This window comes from Trachinotus anak, unplaced genomic scaffold (genome assembly GCF_046630095.1).
Source record: "Trachinotus anak isolate AG129_WGS33_773 ecotype Australia unplaced genomic scaffold, CSIRO_AGI_Tana_v1 ptg000018l, whole genome shotgun sequence".
Lineage (NCBI taxonomy): Eukaryota > Metazoa > Chordata > Actinopteri > Carangiformes > Carangidae > Trachinotus > Trachinotus anak.
Window position 1 is genome coordinate 10,262,131 of NW_027273869.1, and position 26,356 is coordinate 10,288,486.

Here is a 26,356-nt window from a genome sequence, read left to right on the forward strand (position 1 = left end):
ACCTAATTGTGCATTCAGCTCCTCGCACCATGAACAAGGTCTTGTTGTCAAAGTTATATTCTCCGTGAAAACTGCAGATAACCCTGTTCCCTGTTGGTCAGCCCCAATTCCTGTTTCTCAGCATCTCATGTCTCTCTAATTCTGTCTTTCTTTTCTGCTCTCACATCCAATCGCTTGTTCCTTTTCTCACTCTGAGCTTCATGCCGTCTTTCCCTTGCTCTTCTTCACTTTATCTTCCCCTGTCTGTCAGTCTTTCATCAGCCTCTCCGAGTAAATCTGCTTCACTCTCATCTCTATCACTGCTTACTGTCAGTGTTTCTGCCTCTCAACTTCATTTCTTCTTGAGCATCTTTAACTTTAACCTAACAAACACCTCGATTAATCACATGACAGCCATACTATGAAGTTCAAACTAGAGTCATATGACGTTGAGGGGGGAGCAACTTTTTACCAGGCTGAACCTGGTCTCAGTCTATTTTAATCAGACTCGCTGTCTGTTTGCATGAGTAAGGCTCCATTAATTTCATCCCATAGAGGGAGGGGGAAAAGGGAATCATCACTTTGTTCCACGCTGTCTTTCAAGTCTGTCACACACACACTTGCACATTAGATACAGGCACGCTGACATGCATGTAAGTACACACACTGTATGGTTGAATGGAGGGAAGCTGCTGTTTCATAAGCCAGGTCATGTCAGGTCAGACTGCCTGTGCACAACATTTTTCCACACCCTGTTTTTTCCCTCAACTCCTCCCAGCTCCTCTCTCTACTTTCTGCAGTCGATCCAATCATTTCTTCTTCACTTATATTTGCCTCCCTCACCAGGCATCTATTAATATTTTCTCATGTATTCACTTTTTTTCTCTCTTCTGTTATCTGATCTTTTTTTTTTCCCTTTCTGTCTATTTTCTGCTTTTCTCATTTTTGTGGTGCCCGTCAAGGCTCCTTGATCATCTAGGCTTCATATATTTTTATATATAGACTACCTCTATTTTGCTGTAATGGGACCATTGGGCGTTTGCATTAACTTCCCTGTTTAGACAATGTAGCTATTTAATAGCTCATTTCCATCTACAGTCCCTGCACCTGACTTATTATCGCTTCTTATTGATCTTTGTCTCAATAATCTACGTTAAATACTGGACTTTAGAACAACTCATTCCAGGTGCAGCTATAACTCCATATCCTCTTGATGGTTGTGCATTTTTTTAGGCCTAATTCTCTTTCAACTAATGTGTTAATTATCTTTTGGTTGTCTGATTAATCATCTAATCTTCAAACCGTCAGACAACTTACCAGAGCTTTGTGTTTGCTGTCTGAAGACTTTCAGAGTTTTCCTTTCTTTTAGACTGCTTATCTTTGGCGACACCTATGGCGATACATGGTGATTGCAGGTTGTTTTCTTTTTAACCACAATTGTGTTATCAGTCACTGAGTTCTGGCAGAACTCACTAACACAAAGTTAGAGACTTGTAATTTTGTGGGTGAGTCATATCAGAGACCCAGTTCATAAAACTGGAAATGTTACACCATTATTACAGCATTCAGGGATGGATAGTGACTTAAAAAACACTTATTTAAATAAAAATCCTCTAGATGGCTACTTTAACATTACGTTTCTTGTAATTTTGCCTCGAAGTAAGTAGTTAATTATACACTGTCTGACTTTCACATCTGTAAAGTATATTTTCTGTATCCCCAACTCTTCATTGAGGCTGTATAAGCTTTTTACACAATGTTCTTTTGGTTGCACCCTTGTATCTGATGGAAATAGTCTACATGTCTTGTGTCTCATTTTATCCACATTTCCCCCAAAATTCAGTCTAACATATTTTCTATCTTTCAAAACTTTGGGATCTCCTCTAGAATCTCATCTTAAGTTTTTTGTGTTTGAACAAAGCCTGAGCAAACAACAGAAGTTTGTACTGACTGTTCTTCTACATTGACAATGATATAAAACTGAGAAAATCAGAAGATGTGCAACATTTGAAGCTGGGACCATTGTAAAGTTTGACATTTTTCATCATTTGTTTACAAGCCCCCTGTGGAGCTGTTTACAGAAACACTATGTGTGTATCTTTGAGTTCAAAACTTGTATTGTTTTCATCCATGTTTACCATCTTGCAATTTTCTTCTGCCCTGCCTTGGTTGGCACATTGCTGCATTTCTTGAAGTGTCTCCTTCGCCCGTAGATTAGTGGAGAAATGTAAAACCATAGGAAGGGTTGTTTATTATATAGCCTGCGTCCACGTTTGTGTGCATGTGCATCCTTGTGCACGAGACCAGACAAACAAAATGAGGACCCTCTAAAGACTGGTGCACAGCAGAACTTGAGGTCACTCCGCAGGGTACCTTTGATTAATATTTTAGGTATTAATTTTCTGTTGTTTATCTAAACTCTTCTTCACTAAATCATGTCAGTGTCAGCTAGAGGCATGAATCTAAAATGCCATCGCTGTCCTCTCACGTCATTTTAATGTTCTCTCTTGCCCTGTCTGCCCTCACTGTCTGTACTCTTTGAACACATCTTGTGCTTTCTCGTGCATCCTTACCTCGACTCCTTTCTGCTGTCTTACAGGATGTCAAAAAAACAGTACCTGAGAGGGATCCTGTGGCATCTGAATTTTAGTTTGTCTTATCACAGTTTGCCAGTGACTTGTTACCTAGTGGGGAGTATCTCCCACATAGGCAGTACATTTAGCTGAGAAATGTCTTAAGGGTTTTTTTAAAATCCCCATTGAAATATGGATCTTAGATGCCTGGAGGAGAAGGCACTTGAAACACAGACAGTGGTGTTTATTTATATGAAGTGTGTTTTCCTATGGGAAATTTCTGTATTATTTTCATTACGACAGCAATAACAGCAACTTGATACTTGTACTCTTTGGTCTATATGAACATTATACATGTTTTGTATATTAATACACTGTACGTATAAGGACGTATAAGTGCATTGACTTGTAGTCTTGTATTGTTTTTGTCTCTAATTCTTTCCATCTCTCAGCTTTCAGAGGCAAGGGACAAGACACTTGAAGATCTGAATCGAACAATTGATTGCAAAGAGCTAAAAGGCAAAGACCCATCAACTGTAGATCTGGTCAAGAAAATTGAGCAGGTATCTAACAATTCTGTAATGTTATTTTTTTTAAACTACATTTTTAAATTACAAGAGTTTGTCATTTTACAAACTGTGTTGCACAACCATAATCATTGTGTGTCTGTGTGCGCACTTGTAGCTTGAGTTGAATCTAGCCGAGCGCGAGAGACAGTTGCTGGAAAAAGAGCTCCTCGTGGACCAGGTGACCCGGCTCTCAAAGCCACTCAGCGAGCAGGCTGAGAACTGCCAACAGGACAGACTCTCGCTGGCAAAGAAGGTAGACAACAAGATCCACATACACGGACAGAGTTAAAGCTTAGCCCATACACACACAAATCATATAACATAGACTCAAACACACACTCTCCAACACAAAAGAATACACACTCAGATTAACACACATGCAAACATACTTGTTATATCCTTCACCTGTTCATTTATAGTGTAGTGTTTTAGCTCTCTTTGTCTCTCTCAGAAACACACTCACACATTGTTTGAGAAGCATGTGCGGCCCATGTGAGGAGCATGCAGCGTGGGCAGAGTTCAGCAAGCATTACATTTAACAAAAGCAGGTGGAAGGAAAAGCAAGGTTCATTAAGTGTAATAGCTTGTGGAAGCATGTCATAATAGCATGAATGAGAATAAATCAGATTTGAAGTGCAAAGCCACTGCACACCAGATGAACCTATATGAAACAATCTAAGCTCAAAGGTCAATTTACAGTACATGTAGTTGATGTAATGTAGAGTCGAATCAAAGATTCACCTAAATTGTATGTGTGTGTATGTGCATGTCTTTATGTGTGTGTGTGTGTGTGCGTGCATGTTTGTGTATGCTGTCTTCCTCCAGCTGAACAATCTCCGAACTCATATAATCAACACCAGCCACCGTCTGATGGCCGTTTCCGCGGAGCTTTCCATGAAGCAGGCCGCTGCTTTGTCTCAACAGCAGGAGATCAAAGAGAAAGAGCTCCAGGTCAGAGGTGGTCTCACTTACAGTGCATACCATGCACCCACAACTATGTGATTCTGGAGTCCAAACTGTGATCTTAGGTGCACATTCTCCCCTCAGTCTCCCACTGTCTTTCCAATTTATTCCTGTCACTCTCCACTGACCGCGCTCAAAGACAGCAAGTGTTTCAAAAATAATTTCTCACTGTGTCCCATCTTTTACCTCACACCCATTTATCTTGCTTATTTGTACCATAAAATAAATCAAGAGGTAAACACAAAGAGACAAAATAATATTCATAAATGAGTTTCAAAAAACTCCAGTGGGTTCATAAAAATAACGCAATGTCGACTAGAATTACTGTCTCACGCTTGCATGCCTCTGCCAGCCAGTCGAGTTGCAGGAAATATGGTCACAATCTTCCGCTCTCATCCTGAGTTACAGCACTGAATAATGGCCAGAAGCGTTTTTGCAGAACATTATGATATCACAGTGAAGTTGACCTTTGGATATAAAATGTCATCACTTCATCATTCATTTAACATTTGTGTTAAATTGTGTCATAATTAGTGCATCAATTCTTGAGTTATGGCCAAAAATTGTAATTTTGTATGGTGACAGGATGGATGGCGTACAACCTGTAAACATAATGCCTCTGGCCACAACTGCCGCTGGAGTGGAGGTTTAATAACAGCAACAAACTATGCAAGGACAAATAAGTGAATTAGAGGAAACACATTTAATGAAAGCATCAGGGAAGCAATTAACAATTTATTTTATTGTTTGTGTACTGGTCCCCTGATAATCAGAGTGAATGATGATTGTATTTCCACTCACTCACTGAAAAAAGGGAAAAGAGGTAGCCAGGCTGCACGGGACCAGAAACAGCTATAGCAGGTAGCAGTTAGCCTGTTGGTACCTTCTGTAACTATAGCAACCAAGAAGAAGAGTTATTGTTGACATTTGAGCCACAAGTGCTAACGTATAAAATCACCTGACTTTCTGCTGTCACCCGTGCTTAAAAAAACCAAAGACTGCATTAACAGTAAGTTAACATCTGTAAATGTTGGCTTTCCAACATAGCCTTAACTTAGTGTTTAAATCAGAGTATTACATGTAGCTAAGTGTGTAACATTTTTGTTTATATGTGCCAAGTAACTGTGTGTACTTTATTCTACAGATAACCAGTAAGCCATGTTATTGTTCAGCTTTTAAGCAAGTCGTGCTAGCTGTAACTTTCTGTTGCCTGCTTTGTATCTGTAAACGCTACAACTTTAGCCACTTGATCAATTCATCAAAATATTATCGAGATCACAATATTGCCAGATGCAATATCCAAATTGCAGGAGCTTCGGTTTTTCTGGTAAACCATTGAGGTGCTACAAAGATGCCCCAGCCTACAAATCATTTTCTCCAGACATAAAGGAACATGTTTGTTTGGTACAAGCACCAACAAAAATCACATTGTCATCACTTTTATATTTATTTCAATGAAAATGAAATGCAAAAAGGACCTTTCCAGCTGAAATCATGATAATATCTGCCAAAATATGATTTCTTTTGCATATTTCTCAGGCCTACTTGGGGCAGGGGAAACAAGCTGTAAACATAACACTCACATATCAGAACCTCACAAAATTGCTATGGCTAACTTGTTTGCAAACAGTTCCCTATTTACACATCTAGCAAAAATGACGCAACTTAAGCTTGCATTTGGAAATCATGTACTCAATCTGTATTCACCACTTCTAGCTTTGTTTTGGTCTCCTAGTAACTCCAGATGGGAAATGTCTGGCTCATAAACTTCTAACTGCTAACTGCTCTGTTTGGTGCTCAGCTGGTAGTGAGCAGTGGGTTTTCAGCTGCCTCTTGTGCCTGGCAATGATTGGAGCTCTGAGACTGAAAACCCTCTAAACTCAAAACAATGAGCTGAAAGAGGCTAAATAGCTCCACAGAGCTGAGGAAAACTGCATATTTAGATGATTATTCTCAGTGAAGGTTGTCACCACAGCCAGCCACTTTCACATTACGCATTGTTAATATTAAATCATTGATTTGTGAAGCTTTAAGTTGATGTTATTGTTAGATTTGTTGCTCATAGCCTTTTAGTTTTACACTGCCATTTTAACCTTAAATAACATAAACTGGTCTTGCTTATACAGATATTGTGTTTACAGTTTTATACTTTGACAATAAATTTCAACAACTGTCTGGTCCTTTTAGGACATAGTGAAGGAGAGAGTTCAGCTGGCATATAGAGACAGTAAAATCAGCTTTGTAAGCAGCGTGTCCAAATGTTAAACAGATTTTATTTAAGCTACATTTTCATTCAGATGTGAAGAGAAATCATTTTACTTAAATTTGGATTGACATGTGCTATCAACGCCAATGGCTAAACCATCATTTAAGCAACATATTTTGAAATTCTGAGAAGGGTTTGAGCTGAGAGTCTTGCTGCTTTCTGTCTCAATAAAAAAATCAACTAATAAAAATGAGAGATTTTCCCATATGCCTTGTAAATGTTTAAAGAGATGTGTTAATAACCTGAAGAGTCCCTGCAGCTGATGTATGCCGGCAGCATGCTGCAGACACAACTAGAAGTAGAAACTATGCCCTAATTCTGACACTAATACGACCATCTGTTTTCAGGCGCAGTTAGAATTCAATTCTAACTCGAGCCAGGAGAGCAAAGAGTTGACGTAGTGATAGGAATACAAAGTGAATGTTTCTCGCACTGCCCGTGTGTTTCCAGATGGACAGGTGCCAACGGAGGCTGGAGCAGGGCCTGTCACCCTGCCCTGAGCTAGAGGAGGAGTGGAGGAGGATGCTCCTCGACAAGAAGAGGAGGCAGAGGGACAAAGAGGAGAGAGCGAGGGTAAAGAAACACAGACACACACAAAGATAAGCTGTCAGGAAGTGATTACAGCACTGAAGGCAAGAAAAGAGTGACAAAGAAAAAAAGAAGTGGGGACATGATGCGGGGCAAGAATCAATTAAGGTTCTGGGGGACAAAAGGGCTGCAGTATACCTGAACACGCACGGAGATAAGGGAATAGAAACTGTCCACACACAAACACAGACTAGACAGGAACTAGAGTCGTTTTCACCACATGCACAAACACAGAACAAGAAGGGCAGACGGCTTGACAAACAGAAGTAGAGACTGTCTACACAAAAAAGGCACACATGGATCAGTGGTGTCTGAAACCAATCCAGTTGTCTGCAGCCTGTCTGTTGTTATACCCATCTGTATTTCCTCAATCACCACCACGCTCTGCATGTAATAAAAAGATGAGACATGAACACACTGAATTTTAGCGTGTATCTGATAGAAGAATTTGAGCTTTTCTCCACTGTTGGAGTCATTGTTAATCATACACTTTTAGTTTCGATTTAGTTTCACAATTGTGTTTGTGAATCTGATAAAGGAAATATGTCTTTTCCTGTTTATTTATTGGCAGGGTTTCTGTTTTTTTTTGCATTCAAAGCCATTATTCCTGTTTTTGTGTGCAGTCCTCAGATCACATGCCAGCGGATAAACTGTTCATATGCACAAGAAAATCGCCGTCTCTTTGAAGTCTCTGTGAGATTTAGGCACAGTTCATTTACATGCTGTTGTGGGGTGAAAGTCAAAGAGAGGACTGTAGCGTCATGAGGATGTGTGGACACTGGAATTACCTCAGCAGGAGTCAGCCATGGTTACAAATTGATTCATCAGCCATACTGGGTTCAAATCAATTTTGCCATCAGTTTCCTACCAGTCATATTTTAGTTTTGTTAAAGCCAGAAAGAAATTTTCTATCAGCAGTGAGTGAATTCAGTGTTTTTATAATTCAACTTTTTTCTATGTGTAAAAAATACAGGTTGAGGTGTTTACTAGTCTTACTGTTATCATTTTTTAAAATATTTTTACAATCTCAGGCCTTTCACCAGAAAAATTGTGATTTGCACTGAGTTAATCATCATTAATCATCCTGTTGTTAGTCATCTGTGCATCATAACCTCAGTAAGATAGACGAAGAAGTGCAGCTTACTGTGTCTCATATTATTTTACTCCAAAAGACAAAATCCTGTATATCACATGCTGCAGAGCATCTCTAACCACAAAAAAAAAAAAAAAATCTCAGCCTTGAGATTCCGAGGTTAACTGTTCATTTGTGCACTTGTATTTGTCTTGAGATATTAAAAAAGAAATAAAATAAATTGTGGAATTAATTATTCACTTTTCATGATTAAAATTCAAGAAAATTGAATTTTAACTATTTAGTTCAAGGTCATACAGTCTTACATTAAATATTAAAACTGCCTCTGGTGTGTTTGTGTGTGCGCAGCTGGCTAAAGAAGAAGAGTGGAATCAGCTGCCTAATGGCGAGTACACCACAGCTGAAGCCCGTCCTAACGCATACATCCCCCAGACGGACGCCCTGCCTCTGCCCAAACCCTACGGAGCCCAGGCCCCCTTCAAACCCTCCCAACCAGGAGCCAACATGAGACACATCCGCAAACCAACACTCAAACCCTTAGAGATATAGGAAACAATATACATATGTGCACATTAAGACTACTGTATATTCATGAAGTTGGAGGTGTTGGTTTGGGCTATTTTTAAATCAGAATCCACACATTTCACATCAGTGTCCCTCCAAGACATTTCATCTTCGCCCGAGGAATCAGCAGAAATTCAAAAATAAATGATAATTTAAATTAGAATTTTTAATATGTTTTCTAGGGCATTCTTTTTCTATCACACATTTATTGATCTGCCTGCTCTGCCGCTCCTCCCTCCTCCATCTCTCTGCTTCCTGCATATGTTTTCGTCCTGACCGTCCAGCATACCACTGCTGTTTTGTCATGTGTGTGTACTTGTGGACTGCATCTGGTTGTAATTCTGTTTCCCTTTTTTTACATTTACTGGCAAGAGCTTGTTTACGCTCTGCTTGCAGAAACACTAAGTACTGTAGGAGAGTGGAAGGGAAAACAGAGGACATGGAGGAAATGAAATTTGTGTTCATTGTTGTATCATGTTCACCAACAGAAAGTTTTGTATTTATATCTGTTCTACTCATATTGTCTCACTACCTTTCTCACATATCTTTACATATTCTTCATCTTGCAGTTTTATCCCTCGCACTTGTAATCATGCGGCTGGTGAATAAAATGCAATGGATTTAAGCTCTAAGCTAGGCTAAGAGTGCCTGCTTAGTGTCTGAAATGATAAATATAAATATGGAGAGGAAGATCAGGCAATGAAAGAGCATAGAGAATGACAAAGAGAGAGGAGAATTTAAATGAAGAGGAATGAGATGGCGGTCGGAAAAGGCGGCAGAGGGGAGTCAGGGGAAAAATGGATAAAAGTGGAGCTGTAAATGGGGTGGAGAGTTCAGAGTTGGTTACTAGAGACTGAAAACAAAGTCCCTAGCCTCTGAAGTTTCTAAGACTTTACTGGAAGTCATTCTATCTGCTGATCAGAGTGTTTTGCAGCTTGTAAGCACGTGTGTGCTTGAGTGCCAAGTTCATGTGGGGGCCAATACTGTACGTATGTACACATTTGTGTTAAGGATAACAATAAACCTCTGAATAGAATTATAAAGTGGTGTGATTGATTATGTAGTAAATTTATTGTCACAACCAGGAACCTACCAGCTACAAAAGGCTGACTCCACATATAAACAAACTGTTGAAATACCATAATTAGATAAAAGTTAAAGTATGAACACTAAGTTATTAGCCAAAAGACATGGATTACTCATTGTATTCCTAAAAACAACAAGTAACATAGACAAAAGTAATGGTTAAATGGTTGAAATATTTAACTAGCTACAAGCATTGTGCAAACAAAATAGCTAAAAGTACAGCGCATCCAGAAAGTATTCACAGTGCTTCACTTTTTCCACATTTTGTTATGTTACAGCCTTAATCCAAAGTGGATTAAATTCATTTTTTCCCTCAAAATTCTACACACAATACCCACAATGACAAAGTTTCAAATATATTAAAAATAAAAAACAAAAATATAACATGCACATAAGTATTCACAGCCTTTGCTCAATACTTTGTTGAAGCAATTACAGCCTCAAGTCTTTTTGAGTATGATGCTACAAGCTTGGCACACCTATGTTTGGGCAATTTCTCCCATTCTTCTTTGCAGAACCTCTCAAGCTCCATCAGGTTGGATGGGGAGCGTCGGTGCACAGCCGTTTTCAGATCTCTCCAGAGATGATCAATCGGGTTCAAGTCTGGGCTCTGGCTGGGCCACTTATGGACATTCACAGAGTTGTCCCGAAGCCACTCCTTTGTTATCTTGGCTGTGTGCCTAGCGTTGTTGTCCTGTTGGAAGATGAACCTTCGCCCCAGTTTGAGGTCCAGAGCGCTCTGGAGCAGGTTATTATCAAGGATGTCTCTGTACATTGCTGCATTCATCTTTCCCTCGACCCTGACCAGTCTCCCAGTTCCTGCTTCTGAAAAACATCCCCACAGCATGATGCTGCCACCACCATGCTTCACTGTAGGGATGGTATTGGCCAGGTGATGAGCGGTGCCTGGTTTCCTCCAGACATGACGCTTGACATTCAGGCCAAAGAGTTCAATCTTTGTTTCCTCAGACCAGAGAATTTAGTTTCTCATGGTCTGAGAGTCCTTCAGGTGCCTTTTGGCAAACTCCAGGCGGACTGTCATGTGCCTTTTACTGAGGAGTGGCTCCGTCTGGCCACTCTACCATACAGGCCTGATTGATGGAGCTGTAGAAATGGTTGTCCTTCTGGAGGGTTCTCCTCTCTCCACAGAGCAACGCTGGAGCACTGTCAGAGTGACCATCGGGTTCTTGGTCACCTCCCTGACTAAGGCCCTTCTGCCCTGATCACTCAGATTGGCCGGGCGGCCAGCTCTAGGAAGAGTCCTGGTGGTTCCAAACTTCTTCCATTTACAGATGATGGAGGCCGCTGTGCTCATTGGGACCTTCAATGCTGCAGAAATGTTTCTGTACCCTTCCCCAGATCTGTGCCTCGATACAATCCTGTCTCGGAGGTCTACAGACAATTCCTTGGACTTCGTGGCTTGGTTTGTGCTCTGACATGCACTGTCAACTATGGGACATTATATAGACAGGAGTGTGCCTTTCCAAATCATGTCCAATCAACTGAATTTACCACAGGTGGACTCCAATCAAGTTGTAGAAACATCTGAAGGATGATCAGTGGAAACAGGATCCACCTGAGCTCAATTTTGAGTGTCATGGCAAAGGCTGTAAATACTTATGTACATGCGATGTTTCTGTTTGTTTTTTTATTTTAAATATATTTGCACTTTGTCATTATGGGGTATTGTGTGTAGAATTTAAGGTAAAAAAATGAATTTAATCCATTTTGGATTAAGGCTGCAACATAACAAAATGTGGAAAAAGTGAAGCGCTGTGAATACTTTCCGGATGCACTGTGATGAACAAACTGTTGACATAGCTCAAACTAAAAGATAAATGGCTGACATAGTTTGGTAGAAGTAATGGATAAACAATTGAAACAGTTTGCTAAACATAGCTAATGGATAAACAGCCGTTAACCAGTTAACAGCAATTGCTAGATGAAAAAAAAACAAGAAGCTAAAAGTAATGAATTAATGGTTAAAATAGCAAAAAAGTAACGACTAAACCGTTGAAACTGTCGAAACAAAAATGTATAAAGAATTGCAAAACATAGCTAAAAGTGATGGACAAACAGTTGACCCTGCTGATGAAGGAGTTCTTCAGCTGATATGGGATGTGGGGTATCAGACAAAAGTGTTTGGAAATCTCTGGTGTACACCGTGTTGAGCTAGATTTGTGATACACGCTGTGTGAGTCAACTTCTTAAGAGGTTCAAGGAGGCAGCAGCCAGACTTGTCCACCCAGTGGTGTGATGTGTGTGTGTGTGTGTGATGATCCATTGCGGGCTGATGGTGAGAGCCGTCAGATTAATTTAGCCCCCCAACTGCTCGTGCTTATTAGTCAGCTACATAACACCGACTGCATAACAAAGTGTGGGGGAGGCAATCAAGTGGGGAATGAGCAATTTGTTCACGTTTAAAAGAGGAATCCCCCAGAGGAGAAATGATTTGAAGCAAACTGTATCAAGGCGGTGTTGTAACACAAGGTAAAAAAAAAAAAAAGAAAAAACTAGGCGGGTATTGTAATACAAGCGTGTACAAAAGCGTGATGGGTGTGTTCTTCTCTAAATGTGACTCAGCGTGTGCGATGACTGATGCTGAGACTATTTCCTGACTTTGGTGGAACTCTGCTGAGTCTGTCCAAAATGCTCAACTATTCACAAGAATACGGGCGCTCACTTCCTCCATTTCATTTTCATTTCATTTCAGGGCTGCACAGTGCAATTAGCGCTTTTTCAGGGTTCAAAGAAAATTCACTGGAAACAAAGCGAGCCAAGGCCTTCTCTGTGCAACATGTTCTTCAAGAATAAAAGGAAGAAAAACAATTGAAAAACAAATCTATTTATTCACATTTAATCTTACAAAACTTTCGACCACACTTTTGTGTAAACATACGAAATGTGAATGGCAAAGAAATCCCTTTTTCCTTCAGAGGAATGTTGTGTGATCTCAAATCAAAACACGACATGTAAATAATCTCCGGTATTTAGTCTCGGCTGCTGCGCAAGGTGCTAATACTCAGGCACCATAAAAATAGTTATGAGTACACACCAGACAGATACACAACCACCACGACCAAAGAATTTCTCCGCTTACAGTAAAAGCTCGGTCATGAATGAGGGCACACGCTCACGATGTTCAAACCAGATGTTTGAGCGTGTGTATGTGTGCAGACCCCGTGAGTGATGAGCCTTTTCATTTTTTTTTTATGTCCGTTCTCATTGCCTTATAAGCCTTGTACTATCTGCTTTATTTTTATGGTTTGTAAAGCATTTTTCTGACTGATTTCCCAACGTGCTGTGTAAATAAAGTTGCAATAAAGTAAATAAAGTCTGCTATTTTCCTTTCATCTATTATGTATCATATTTGATGTATTAATTATTAAGCAGCACTGGGAATCCGTATTTTTGTTTTTGCACTGAATGTAGCACAGAGTATCAAACATTAACTTTAAGTGTCAATTATGAGATAATGGTAAACTCTACAACATAAGGCAACACCTGCCAAAACAGGAAGAGTAATAACCAGACAGTCTAGCTACTGGCCATATCAGACTTCAGCAGCAAAACAGCTGGGTGTATTGAATTAAGTAATGATGTGTTTTATTGCTTAGGAATTCAACCTTTCATTTGTATGAGTAAAAGAATGTGTCATTTTATCTTCTAAAAGTTAAATAGTCTCACTTAAGTCAAAGTTTATTTTAGCTAGCCCAACTTCTTTTTTGGTTGTTTTTGTTTGGTGAAACTTTGGCTGAGGCTTTTAAAGAAAAACGCCTTTATATTTCTCAAAGTATGGTATCCTTGTGTACTGTAGTGAAACACCGGTGTTTTAAACGATAACCAGCCCTCATTTCAGACGTCTTCCTGACATTAAGTTTTAGTCGCTTTGGTTTAATCCACATCTCAATCGTCTCAAATCTTAAAAATCCTTCTTGCTCATCTGCCACTCCTCATTGAGATTTGGATTTAGATTAAGATTTAGATAAAGACTCCACATTCAGTTTTTACAACATCTAAATATTTGCCAGTTTGTCCGACTGGCTTACAGTTAGGCCACTTTCCACCTCGGGGATTCTGTATAACTCTCTTTATATACCATAAGTGTTGAAATCATATTAAATGCATAGCAGCTGCTGCCTGAACATATCAAGCGACTCCGTCTGTGAAGCTTTTGTCAGTGTGTAATCAAGTTGATGGGTGCAGCGGCATTACAGGAAGCAAAGGAGGATAAACAATTGTGTTTGATTTATACATACTGTTTGCAGGATTTGACATTGATGTTCATAAATTGTTTGAGAGACAGAGAAGTTGAGGAGGCACTGCTACAGAAATTGAGTTAATATAAATAGCTGCCTGCAGTTATTGATTTTCAATAAATATTTGAAAAGCATACTTCCTGAAATTGAAGTACACCACGAACTGAAGATCTAGCTGTTGTGTTATAAGATTTGGTTTGGTTCATATTGTCCCTCCCACACCTCAGGATTTATAAAAAAGGAGGGACCATTTTTTTTTTGTCCTCTCTGCCTATTGTCCCCTCACATCTTTCCTTGCTGGGCCTCTCCATCCGTCCATCCCTCCGCCCCACCCCAATTTGTCATCAGCCATTGAGAGCTTATTTATGAGCGCTCTGCCATTCAATCTCTCTATTCATCTCTCCCTCCTCGCCCTCCATCATCCACCCATCCGTTACTTGTCCTCAAGGCCCAGTCAATGATGACTGTGCTCTCGAACGCATTTTCCCCCTCATCTGTTTTCCCCCTCAATCCATCCATCCGCAGTCCCTCTCCACCCCTCAGCCTCCTCCCCCCTCCGCATTCTTCACTTCTCATCAAAGCCCAGCAGTATTAGCGTCTGTTTCAGAGCCGTCTCCTCCACAAACCTGGCGTCCACGTTCTCCTGCTCCTCAAACGGGTTCAAAGCTGGAACAAAAGGGGAAGTAGTTAGAGGGAGATACACCTTATTATAGAGGATGCAACACCAGATACAACCACACACACACACACACACACACACACACACACACACATACGCAATTCCTTCTTTGCGTCATGATGGAGACCAAGCATGCACATAAACACACACTGAATACACACATTCTGTCTTAATCCTCTAAAGGCCTCTGTATCTAAACCCAGCAGGATATAAACACACACACACACACACACACACACACACACACACACACACACACTACCTTGTTCCTCTATATCAGAGAGTATTTTTGCCAGGTAGGTAAGAGGCAGAAACTCCGGTCTGAACCCGGGCTTGTCTCTGCTGGTGAATGCAAAGCCCTGAGGAGGAAGGAAGGAAAGAGACGCAAAAACACAACTGTGGATTCTGTGGGGGTGGGGTGGGGGGTGGGGGTGGGGGTGGGGGTTCAGGGGGGTTCAGGGATACACACAGTCAAGACAAATCTGCAGCTTATCCAGAAACTAGTCACCATAATGCACATGTTTCCATTCATGGTTATGGTTAAGTTGGCTGCAGTTTTAGCTTTTTAAGGCCTTTCATTCTTATCTGCGATTGCACAACACGCCACTGGCTCTCCACGCCGGTCTGCTGCGAGCCAATTAGCTGAGAGAAACTGCCTGATAGCATCATGAAGTGCACAGATCCTGTGTGAGCCGCATTTATTTATTAATGAGTTTAATAAAAAAGATTTTGCTGGAGTTGTAAAATTGTTTAAGGTTTTTTTTTGTAACAAGAGAGAACACGGCCCATCACAATTTTCCAGAAATGTTCATTTCACACTCTATTTTTTCTTTTGTCTGGAGGATTTTCATGTGTGTCTGGAACACTCTCCTCCATTGTGTGTGTGTGTGTGTGTGTGTGTGTGTTGTGTTTGCCAGTCTGCAGTGCTTTAAATGTATGAGAGAGAGAGTGATGCACTGTGCTGCGTTACCTTGTTGTTGTGTTTCTCCAGCAGAGTCCTGACGTAATCTCTGGAGATTGAGGCTGAACTGACAGGATGATCCCACATATGGTAGATCCTCTGCTCCATAGTCTATACACACACACACACACACACACACACAGGAACACACAATAGAGTTTAAATTTTAGGCATGTAGCTCATGTTGTCATAAAAAAAAAAAAAAAAAAAAAATCATCCCCAGAGCATGTGAACATCTGTGCCTTTCTATTTTGCCAACTGGAACTCAAACCCATTATGGTAGAGACTACTAATGAGGGTTTCCACAGAAATATTATTTTTCAGCGTTGTGCAACGCACACCACAGTAATAAATAAATCTTAAGCAAACAGGGACTAGTGGTGCGACTGACAGGAAAAAAAGAATGCAGCTTTTCCTCAAGGCTGCTTTTTCTGTCCAGCTTCAAACACGCTGCCAAGTTGATCCGGAGCTGTTGAAGGATTGTGTTTCCATCAGAGGTGAGAAGAAACAAGTTGAGAAAAACACAGCCAGATGCTGACACAGACAAGGTCCTCCGCTCATTAATACATTTTTTTTACACTGCATAATGAGGGCTAAAAGTACGTTTAAGAACAGGCAGCTTTTCGAAACGCAGAATTAGAAATTTGATAATTAAAGAAGCTGTCAATGTGGATCAAATCCTCTGTCACGGTTTATGTAATTTTATATCATGTCATAAGCTGTTTTCCAGAAGTTCAATAGAGACGCTATTTATACACTTATACAATGACCAGACAGGATACAGCACTGGTCAATGTGGGCAAACTTAATCACTCAGACATTTCAAAACAAATCCCTTGATATCAACACATCATCATGTCATGATGTCATGCTGCTTCCTCAACATGTTTAACAAAAGAAAGTCGTTCATATTCAGACTTTTCCCCCAAATTTACTTCGTTTCCTTGGAATTACCAGATATAATTTAACCTCCAGTGGATCCTATAAACTGTTCACCTGAGAGGGAAGATTCACTTTTTGGTTGTTAAAAAATGCAACATGTGACAATGGTAAATATAACTTGGTTTTCAAGGACTAAAAGCTCAAGAAAAAATATAAAATAAGGGACCTTTTGAGAAGAATGATTGCTTGAATTTTCAAAGTAATTCACAATGTGAATATGATGGTCTAACAAGGAGAGGGATTTTTTTTTAAGCTGTAACTTTCAAATAAACTCAAAAGAATTCAACCTTCATCTATAACACGGCCCTAAAAGCCTTGAGAAGAATTTTAAGATTCATCTCGATATTACAAAAAGCGGATTGTTAGGTTTGTGTGTGATGTCCATCCTAAGTTCTTAGTAACTACCAACTACCAAGTTTCAAAATATGTGATTCATTAATCCAGGTTGCACAGGCGAACTTAACAAAGGTCTAAGCTAATAATTAATAAATTATAAGAACTGGTTTGTGTGTTGCAGCATGTTTTAAGTCACTGATGCCTAAATCTCCATTTAATAAACATGAACATTATTGTACTACAAAAGGCTTAAACTGATGGAGAAGCTAATGCTATGAGCTCTTGGTGGTCTGTGTGTCTGTTACTGCAGAAATCTGAAATATAATACGAAGCTTTGGTGGAATCATCTGGAGGCTAAACACATTAATAATGAGAGTTATGGAGGTGCTGGGTTTAGTCAAGGTACAAATCTCCTACAGTGGGCAAACATTTCCTGTTTTCTACCTCTATGGGTGTGTGTGTGTGCGTGTGTGTGTGTGTGTTTTGTACCTGCTAAATCTCTCCTGCCTGCCAAACTCACCCCAAAAAAAAAGTCTAACGGGCCGGAAACAGAACAGAGACACTAAACACTCAACATTCCTCTGATCACAACGCGGACGGAACACACACACACACACACACACACACACACACACAGAAATATACTGTATCCACACAGGAACACGTGGAAGTTACACAACAGTTAAGACACAAACACACACACATACCAAGTAGACAACTACCTACACAACCCCCTCCCCAACACACACACACACTCACCAGCCAGTTACACAAGTGCTCTGTGATTCGCTTGAGGGAGATGAGAACTAAAATAACTTCAAACTCTTAATTGGAGCAGAATGGGAGGTTTGGGGAGAGAACCCCCCCCCCCCCCCCCCACTGACAGACGGGACCATAATGGCCACATGCATTGTTCGACTCCTTCCAATCTCACTCCAGCCAACGACGGCTGCGTTTCATCTCTGTCCCCCAGGTTTGTTCACTCAACGTGTCATCATCCGGGTGGCTGATAACGTGCTGCAAAATCTTACTCTGCGTCAAAGACTTTGTGTGTTGGGCCGCACACACTCAAACACACACACACACACAACAGAAATACCGTACCTTGGGGACTCTCTTCAGTATGCTGAACTTGAGTCTCTCGTTGGCGTCGCTGTTGTCCAAATCTACACACAAATAAGAGAGGAGAGGTGAGGAGATGTGCCGCTAATTACTCTTGCGAACACAAATCTGACATGGGAGGACAAGAAAAGGCATCATCACACATTCGCTCTGCACTTGTACCACTCAAAATCAGATCAGTGAGTCACTCTTTCTATTTTATAATTTTATAATAATTACACAGGGTGTAATGTGCTCTCGCAAATAATGTATCTGCATTGACTGATTACCACATGTGGGTATCAGGGGTCTGCACCCAGGTTAAGAAAAACTTACATGAGAAAATGTTTGTGCTTGTAATGAGGCAGAAAGTGCACACCAGCTGAATCTTGAGTAGATATATAGATATTTGATTCATCCCTGGGGAGAGGTGACGCATGAAGCCTCTCGCTTCAAAGTCAAGAAAACGGCCTTTCCTCTGACTTTTAAGTTTGGACTCGGCCCCTTTTAAATAATCGCTTCATCTTTGAGGATCTTTGTTCTGTTCATGAGAAAGAACCATGTGACCTACAACAACATCAGGAGCAAAGAGGAAGGTCAGATATTTTGGTTCTGTCGATTCCAGTGCCAAGTTGCAATGTTTTTCTTTTGAACAGCGTACTTCCCCTGCTGCGAAATCCACACCAAGACACACAAGATACACATGAGCAGTGACTCTGAGTGAGGCGATGAATTTTAATGGTATCTTTAGTGAGATCAGTGTTGTGTGTTTCATATGTCATAGCCCTCACACGAATGTGCTTATGTGGCAGCTCTCTGGTCTGACCTGCTTTTACAGGTTCAGTGATGATGAGTAATTTATTCTTCAGCCACAACCATTAATGAGGTTCCAAAAAACAAAAAAAACAAATCAATCATATGAGCTGATTATTATAAAAAGTAAAATTATTTATTTATTTTATTTCAAAAGGTCCTTCGAAAGTCATTTTTTTATTCCATGACAGTGGAGTTGTCACCAGTTCCTGACCCTTGACCTTTCATTATGTCAGTATGAAATGAAAGCAAATTTTAAAAATAACTCCAATAAAAATAAAATGAACAAACATGAAATAAAATGAGTTTTAATGATGTACTTTATATGTAGAATTAAGATTATGGATTCCTTTGACTATTTATTTCATGGCTGCACTTCCATGTCCTATTTGTCTATTTTACATTGAGCTCTTTAAAGCTCCATATTAGAGCTGTTTACATCTGTTTGTCACAGTTACTGTCCTGTGGGGTTTTCTGGTGCATTTCAGAAAGTAGTTCATGTCGTGCAGGTGTGGTACAGCTCAGCCACCCGTGAGTCTGTTGTTGAGTATCCTCTGATGCTGTGCGGGTCAAAAAAGAAAAAAAAAAAAAAAAACAGAACGCAGAGCCTGCAGCCACATTAGCAGCTCAGGGAGGCTGTAGGTAAGATACAGCTGTACTCCTTTTTTTTTTTTTTTGAGAGCTCAGAGAAAGCCATGCAATCAATGATTCCCCAAAATATCAGTGGGGTTGAGACGTAGCTGTGGAGTGTGTCAGCCCCCCCTCACAGTTTTGGCACTGCTGCCAATGACAGCTTGAGGATTAATGTCCTGTTGGAAACACTACTTAACTTGAAGACAGAAGTGACTGTGTGCCTCTGAGGAACTGAGAGTTAACTGCTGTTTGTTTGATCCAAAAACAGATAATATATTCCACATACAGTACTCAAACATATAGCCAGTAAAGAACCTGAGTTGACTGCTGCGAGCAGATGTAGTTTGAACAGCAGTTCTTGTAAATGGTAAAGTTTTGCCCTCAAACACCGAGACCACAGACCACTGGAGTATGGTGGATATATTTGCCTTATAACTAGGTGGTACATTTCCTGAGCTCAACACAGCAGGAGCCATTTCTACCGTCAGTTTAGTCTCATCACTTCTTCATCTTTCACCTTCATCACCCATCCACGATGGACTTTAACGGGAGCTCCAACAACGCCTCCAACACCAGCTCCCCCTCCTCAGGATCTCCTCTGACCTCCGACCTCGAACCCTGGTACATCGTTGCAAGTGTGATTATGGTCATTTGCCTGCTCGGTATCCCTGCTAACATCACCGTGATAACAAAACTCAGCCGGCGTCTTCGCGGCTCCTCCATCTCCCAGCGCCTCTTCTTCAACCTGGCAGTGTCGGACCTCCTCTGCCTGCTCTGCTTGCCTTTTGGCATGATCATTTACTACAGCAGATCACACATGGCAAATGGCATCTGTCACCTTCTCCTTTACGTCTTCTTTTTCTGCATCAGCTCCGACTTGAACATTCTGGTGCTGATAGGCATTCAGAGGTACTACCAGGTATGTGACTACCAATCCCACAGAGGTTTTGTCATTTTTTTAGATAAAAAAGTAGCAATAGGGATTTTGTTTGAGGTTGTGGGAATTAAAAGCAGATAAAAAAAAAAAAAAAGATCATTATCCTGTTTCTCTGATGATTCATGATGTTTCTCATAGCATCAGATCCAAACAATCTCAAATCCACTTTAAGATGCAAAGAAATCACTGATTTAACTGATTTAAGTGGAACAAAAGTAGCGCCAGCAGAAAGTAGTCGGATATCGAACTAAAAATGTCCATTTCATTTGGCAGATTCTTCACCCTACGAAGTGGGACAAGCTGCGCCGGAGATGGCAGCGACTATTACTGTCCTCTGCGTGGATGCTCGCAGCCCTGGAGGCTCTTCCAGTTGTGTTTTCACTACAACACATGACGGCCATGAATAATTGGACTAGCACTCATTACTGCAATAATTACATGATCACACCAGTGTTTGAAGTGGCCTACATCGTATTCATAGTTCTCAGCCATCTGGTTTTGCTGTCCTGCTATGTGCTCCTTGTTCGAGGGGTCAACCAAGCTACAATGGTCAACAGGAAACAGCTCAGAATCAATAAACTTTTCATTCGAATAATCGCCGTTTCGCTGGTTGTTGGCTTTTTCCCCCTGGTTCTCCGTATGCTGTATGTGGTTGCGCTTTTCAAGAAATCGTACAAACTGCTTCAAGTTAGCAAGATGCTGACGTTTGTGGAATGCTTTTACTTTTTCAATCACTGCCTGAACCCATTCCTGTATTTCTTTGCGTCTAAGAATGGCAGCAAAGGCTCCAGCACGAAGTCTGCCCTCCTTAATGACAACTGATAATATGATCCCTGCATCATGGCTTCATATTTTAAACAGACGTCTGTTAAACTCACTCTCACTGATGGTCAGTTGAAATGCTGAACACTGTGTCAATGTAAATACAACAACATCTCTGGGAAAGTGTTGATGCAGCCTCTATGTATTATGTCTATCATCAGATTATTTTGTGCAAATATTTGTTTCAATTATTACAGCATAACTCACTGTATGTAACTCACTGTACTGACTAATAGTAGTTAGGTCATACTTTTATACTGCTTCCATTTTCCTCTTTGTACAGACACCACATGATGTACAAAAGAATGCATAGAAAAATTTAAATAATTTCATTACTTGAGATAATTTTGATTGTACATTTTTGTTTTCTTTTTCGGATGGTGTGCCTTACATTAAAAGAAAAAACTGCAAAACAGACTTTGTGATTTACACTCGCTGGATAAAAGAATTAGTCCAGCGAAGGCGAGCTAGCCGCTCCATGAGGCTATACATGCAGTGCCTTGAGCTAAATGCTAACATCCGCATTGCTAACATACCCACAATGTTAACATGGTGATGGACAGATATTTTTTTGTGAGTCAGAATAACATTACTGCTGTTGCACAAATGCATGATTCTATTTTTCTTAAAAAAAAACTTTTCATATACGCAAAAAAAAAAAACAAAAAAAAAAACAAAACTTAGCGGTGTGTGTTTGTGAGTGTGTTTCTGTGTGTGTGTGTGTGTGTGTGTACCTGTCATGAGGCGAGACAGAAAGGTTTCAGTGAGCTGCAGGAACCCGTGATCAATGTACTGTAGGAAGGTGTGATGAGGGAGTAAACGCACAGCGAACACTGCTAAAAGGGTGTGATAGCCTGGGGAGGAAGAAGAAGAGGAGGAGGAAGAAGGGACTTAGCTTTTAACGTTCCTGAAATCAAGAAAAAAGAAAACGTAAAACAAGACAAAGAGTGCACAGCCATGCTAGTAGTGCGAGTAGCTATGAAATACACAATAAACATGACAATCAGCTAAGGCTAACGGGAACATAATTAGCTGCCTACTGGTGACACAAATTTGCGCTGCACTGTACAGCATCTGACAGCAATGTGTCTTTTTTTTCAACTTTTAAAGGGAAACAGACTCATTATTCCTTCTGTTCTACAGCTTCACACTCACATCTACAACCTGCAGCCGCAGTGTTAAGCTTGGTGCTGCCTTGCTCCAGGGCACTTCTCATGTCCTTTCTCGCTCCCTGACTCTAGGATTCTAACCCTCAAACTTTCACTCATAAATGACTGAAATCACTGGATTGTGTAACAGGGGGGTTTACGCCACAGGAAAATGAATTCAAATGATTAAAAATGTAATCCCACTCTGCTTCACCCGTGTCTGCACTATGCTAATGTTTGATATATTTTTGGTTACATTAGTGCAGAAGAGAGAGGGTGTGTTTCCTCTGTTGTCAAACACGCATTGTTATTCTGAGACAGGGGCAGAGTGGATTATAACAACTAAATGTGTGTGTGTGTGTGTGTGTGGCTGGGGGGGGGGGGGGGGGGGTTTACCTGGTGGGACCGGCAAGTAGAGACCCCTCGTGGCTTCCAGGATCCGAAACATGAAGTGAAACACTGACCATTCGGCTGGAGTGCCCTGCTGCATCCTGCGTCCACACACAAAATTTTGGACGGGTATGTTACATAACATGAGCGCACATGCGAAGAGGGGTCATCACCAGTTTGCACATGTGGACGCACACACACACACACACAGCAGGGAGTGATGGGGGTCTGGAGCACACATGCATGAAGATGAACACACACATTCTGTCAGCGCTTTACACTTTACATGGCATGAGGTAGAAACATGACTTTAAAGGAGACGCACGCTGACGACGGACGGCTACTCACAAGCACAAAACACGAGGGCCGAGCTTGTACTTCAGCCAGACTGACTCCAGCATGTGTCTGATGAGCTCCAGCTAAACACACAAACACACACACACACACACACACACACATACACACACACATATACACATTAGTGCTTAGGGAAGGAGATGCTCGATTAGATTCAAATGAAACATTTTCTTCGACATGCAGCTGAGTCAGAGGCCTGGAAATTTTGCACTACACAAGCATATTGTCTGAAAATATGCAATTTAGACATCTTTTTTTTTTTTGGCTATGACAAGGTTTTCTTCATGGAAATGTAAACTTGGCCTATGATCAATTTCCTCACTTCCCTTTTTTTTTTTTTTTCCTACTTCCCATTTTCATTTCCACTGAACAAGAGCAACGCAGAGGGAACACATGTTTCACCACGTTCGCACTTACTGTACGTTCCCCAACATCATTTCGACACACATCTGACAGCATCCACGACCATTCGGACGCACTTGACTCGTGCCTGCTGTGTGCTGAAACACACGCTCACCCTTTCCATGAGTGAGCACTCACTCATCTGCAGTGGAATAACAGGAAAATGATCTGCCTCGTTCACATCCTGCACACCAGTGGGAAACCCTCCACCAGCAACGTCCTCCAGTGACCTCAGGGTGGGAATTTCAATTAGCGTCATTTATGTAACAGACTCGCCCCAAACTAAAAGAGGTGTTGAAGAGAAATGTAATAATAAGCTCCTCTGGGTTTTTTTTCCCTTCACAGTTGTGATGTTTTTTCACTTTTTACAAAAAAAAAAAGATCTTGTGTGTGTACTGTCCATTATACTGACTGCCCACAAGAGAGGGAATGGAAAATCACATCACACTGGTGATTCTGCGTCTCTTAAAGCCACTAGGACTAAAATCCTGTCTGACCCTGCTGAGGTGGTGACAGGTTTCAAAACTATGAACACTGTTTGATTTTTCCTGTCATATATTTATTTTGTTATCCCTTTATGTTGAATTTATTTTCTGTTCTTACAGTTTTTCATTTATGAAGTTTATTTTCCTTCATTTTTTGCATTTTTATGACATATTTATTTTATTTGCTTTTCTATTTATTTTTATGCCTCGGTGCCAGTGACAGCCGTGGCTGGAAGTATTATGTTTGCAGGTTGTCCATCTGCACATCCATCTGTCCCATTCTCATGAACGTGATATCTCAGTAACACCTTGAGGGAGCGTCTTCAAATTTGGCACAGACATTCACTTGGACTCAAGGATGAACTCATTCGAATTTGGCTGTCAAAGGTCAAAGTTCAAGGTTACTTATTTTGTTCTCATTACAATTTTTGTCATTTTCATTTATTAATTAGGATTGAATGATAGGTAAAAAAAAAAAATGTTTGTGCTATAACTTATGTGTTTTAAGAAAGCAGTGTGTCTTGATTTTGACAGTGGTTGCTGACCCAAACCAACCTCCCTTGTTTTTTTTAATTTTTTTTATTTTTGTCATAAGGAAATTGACAGTTGGGTTTATAAATTTAGGGATTTATTTTGGCAGTTTTGAAAAGATAGATAATAGAAGCAATACTACAAAAATCTGAAACGGTTTATCTAGTTCTTCCACTGGTCTGTTAATGGTATGAAATAAATTATTCAAATTTTCCTTCTGGTCCAATAAACGTCTCTTGTGCTCATTGCTGATGTAATCCAGGCCCCTGATAATCAGTAAAGATAAAAATATGTAGCAGAGATGTTTTTGTGCTGAAAAAAAGAGTCAAACAAAAGGAAAGCAAGTGTTTTAAAGCCACAGACTCATACACTGTAATCCCTGTGTGGTTTTCTATTAGAATAAAATCTAGAATCAGCGATTTGTCTTAATGAACCTCGATCCGACAAAGAGGCTGGATTAACTCAGTGTGGGTCCTCTGCTGAAGAAAAGTTTAATAACCTTGGGTATAGAATAACTTTTCTGCTGCATAATTAAAAGTATTCCAGTCTATCTCAGTTCATTGCATTACTTTTAATATGCATTCCTGCTTTTAGTCATTCATATGCAGCTATTAGCGGGTTACTCTTTGCTCTCAGGCTGCCTGTGAGAGCAAAGAGCAAGGAAGTCAACGCAGTTGTCTGTAGCAACAGGGACAGGAAATAAATAAATAACTATGACAATAATGTACTGTGGAGCTGTAATCTATCATAGCAAAAGTTCCCCGGCTCTTCAGAGCTGTAATCGTTTTCACCCCTAACTTCTCCCCTGTGTCAACGCAACCATTAGTCTCAATAAGCACCGACAAGAGGGGGAGATGTTCTTTATTTGTGGAGGGGAAGTCAGCCCTCTTTGAGAAACTACCACCCTGAGTGTTTACAGTATGAGTCAGCGTGATGTGAGTTCACATCGCCCGGCTGGTGCGTTAGTCGCCTCTTCTTTAACTAAAACGTCCCTGAAGGCTGTTCCTCATGGGTCTTTAGTCTGAGTATGTTTTAATAAGTCTGGCTCCCAGGATGAGAAACTTTTTCGCTCTCGCTGTGCGGAATAAATTCAATAGTCACTGCGTTTTTCTGTTGCAGTGTGATGCCACAAAACAATTTCAGACACACCTATTTCTACTACTTTAATTTTGATTTTGAAGGCGTAGGTTAAAACTCATGAGCCTGTCATACTGAGCAGAGCCATTGACTGATCCAGCTGCGAGCAGAGACGATTTCTTTTCTCTTTTTTACTCTGTCATATGCAATTCCTTAAAGTCCCAAAACGCTGCGCACCCTGCTTTCTATTCAATTCCAGACTTACCCTTGGCCTGATTTAATACTGTTGTGTTGATATATGCTGTATGTCTGCTTTCAGTGGCTCCTAGCTGTGAAGGGATTTACCTCCCAGGAATACTAAAGACTGACTTTACAGAACCAAGTGCTTCTATAGGGTACGGAGACAGGGAGTGGTTACATCTTTCTGCTTGGTTATGCAGATCCCACCTGCCTCTCTGTGGGTGGATACCAAGGGCGTTTTGAAATGTGGAAGGTAGTGATATTTATACACATTTATATACATTAATCTAGAAATATAATGAAATAGATTTTGGTAGTGTAACAAAAACAAAAAAACACAAAGAAAAAACTTTTAAAGATGATTAATTGCCAGGTTGTATCTCTGCTTATCTGTTTAATCTGTCAAAAAAGTGTAACAACTGCAATTTACACATAGCTCTAAAACTTTTTCTTGGCTTGGAGCATTATCTGACTCCACCAGAAAGCAAATAAGTGTATTTCTCAAAATGTCAAACTATCCTCCTCTTCTCCCCTCTCCTCTCCTCTGTGATGTTCCTTGATA

At 40.5% G+C, this 26,356-nt stretch overlaps 3 protein-coding genes across 6 annotated transcripts in view; 2 read left to right on the forward strand and 1 right to left on the reverse strand.

Moving 5' to 3' along the window:
- ccdc146 (coiled-coil domain containing 146) overlaps positions 1-8,758 on the forward strand; it is a 45,066-nt gene extending 36,308 nt beyond the window's left edge. The window contains exons 19-23 of the mRNA XM_071502889.1: positions 3,005-3,115; positions 3,237-3,374; positions 3,947-4,072; positions 6,801-6,923; positions 8,380-8,758. Coding sequence (XP_071358990.1) covers positions 3,005-3,115; positions 3,237-3,374; positions 3,947-4,072; positions 6,801-6,923; positions 8,380-8,580 — 699 coding nt within the window. The 3' untranslated portion in view covers positions 8,581-8,758. The remainder of the gene's footprint in view (positions 1-3,004; positions 3,116-3,236; positions 3,375-3,946; positions 4,073-6,800; positions 6,924-8,379) is intronic.
- Positions 8,759-12,510: 3,752 nt separating this feature from the next.
- The window catches only part of gsap (gamma-secretase activating protein), a 31,083-nt gene continuing 17,237 nt past the window's right edge, over positions 12,511-26,356 (reverse strand). For 3 of the 4 annotated variants that reach the window (XM_071502904.1, XM_071502901.1, XM_071502903.1), the window contains 7 exons: positions 23,051-23,121; positions 22,709-22,803; positions 21,899-22,018; positions 17,963-18,024; positions 15,590-15,691; positions 14,882-14,978; positions 12,511-14,606 (listed from right to left, as the gene is read on the reverse strand). In XM_071502904.1, the coding sequence (XP_071359005.1) occupies positions 14,506-14,606; positions 14,882-14,978; positions 15,590-15,691; positions 17,963-18,024; positions 21,899-22,018; positions 22,709-22,803; positions 23,051-23,121 (648 nt within the window). In that variant the 3' untranslated portion in view covers positions 12,511-14,505. Of the gene's footprint in view, positions 14,607-14,881; positions 14,979-15,589; positions 15,692-17,962; positions 18,025-21,898; positions 22,019-22,708; positions 22,804-23,050; positions 23,604-26,356 lie in introns of those variants that run through there. The other variant, XM_071502905.1, reaches the window with a different exon arrangement.
- LOC139635509 (proteinase-activated receptor 3-like) lies at positions 18,036-21,577 on the forward strand. Its single transcript, XM_071502912.1, has 2 exons — positions 18,036-20,324; positions 20,616-21,577. The coding sequence occupies exons 1-2, from the start codon at positions 19,941-19,943 to the stop codon at positions 21,162-21,164; spliced, it is 933 nt and encodes a 310-aa protein (XP_071359013.1). The 5' UTR covers positions 18,036-19,940; the 3' UTR covers positions 21,165-21,577.

Bases quoted from the DNA above. Each gene is read 5' to 3' on its own strand.
- LOC139635509 (XM_071502912.1), top strand. From the start codon at position 19,941: ATGGACTTTAACGGGAGCTCCAACAACGCCTCCAACACCAGCTCCCCC. The intron at 20,325-20,615 runs GTATGTGACTAC...TTCATTTGGCAG, and splicing joins GCATTCAGAGGTACTACCAG to ATTCTTCACCCTACGAAGTG.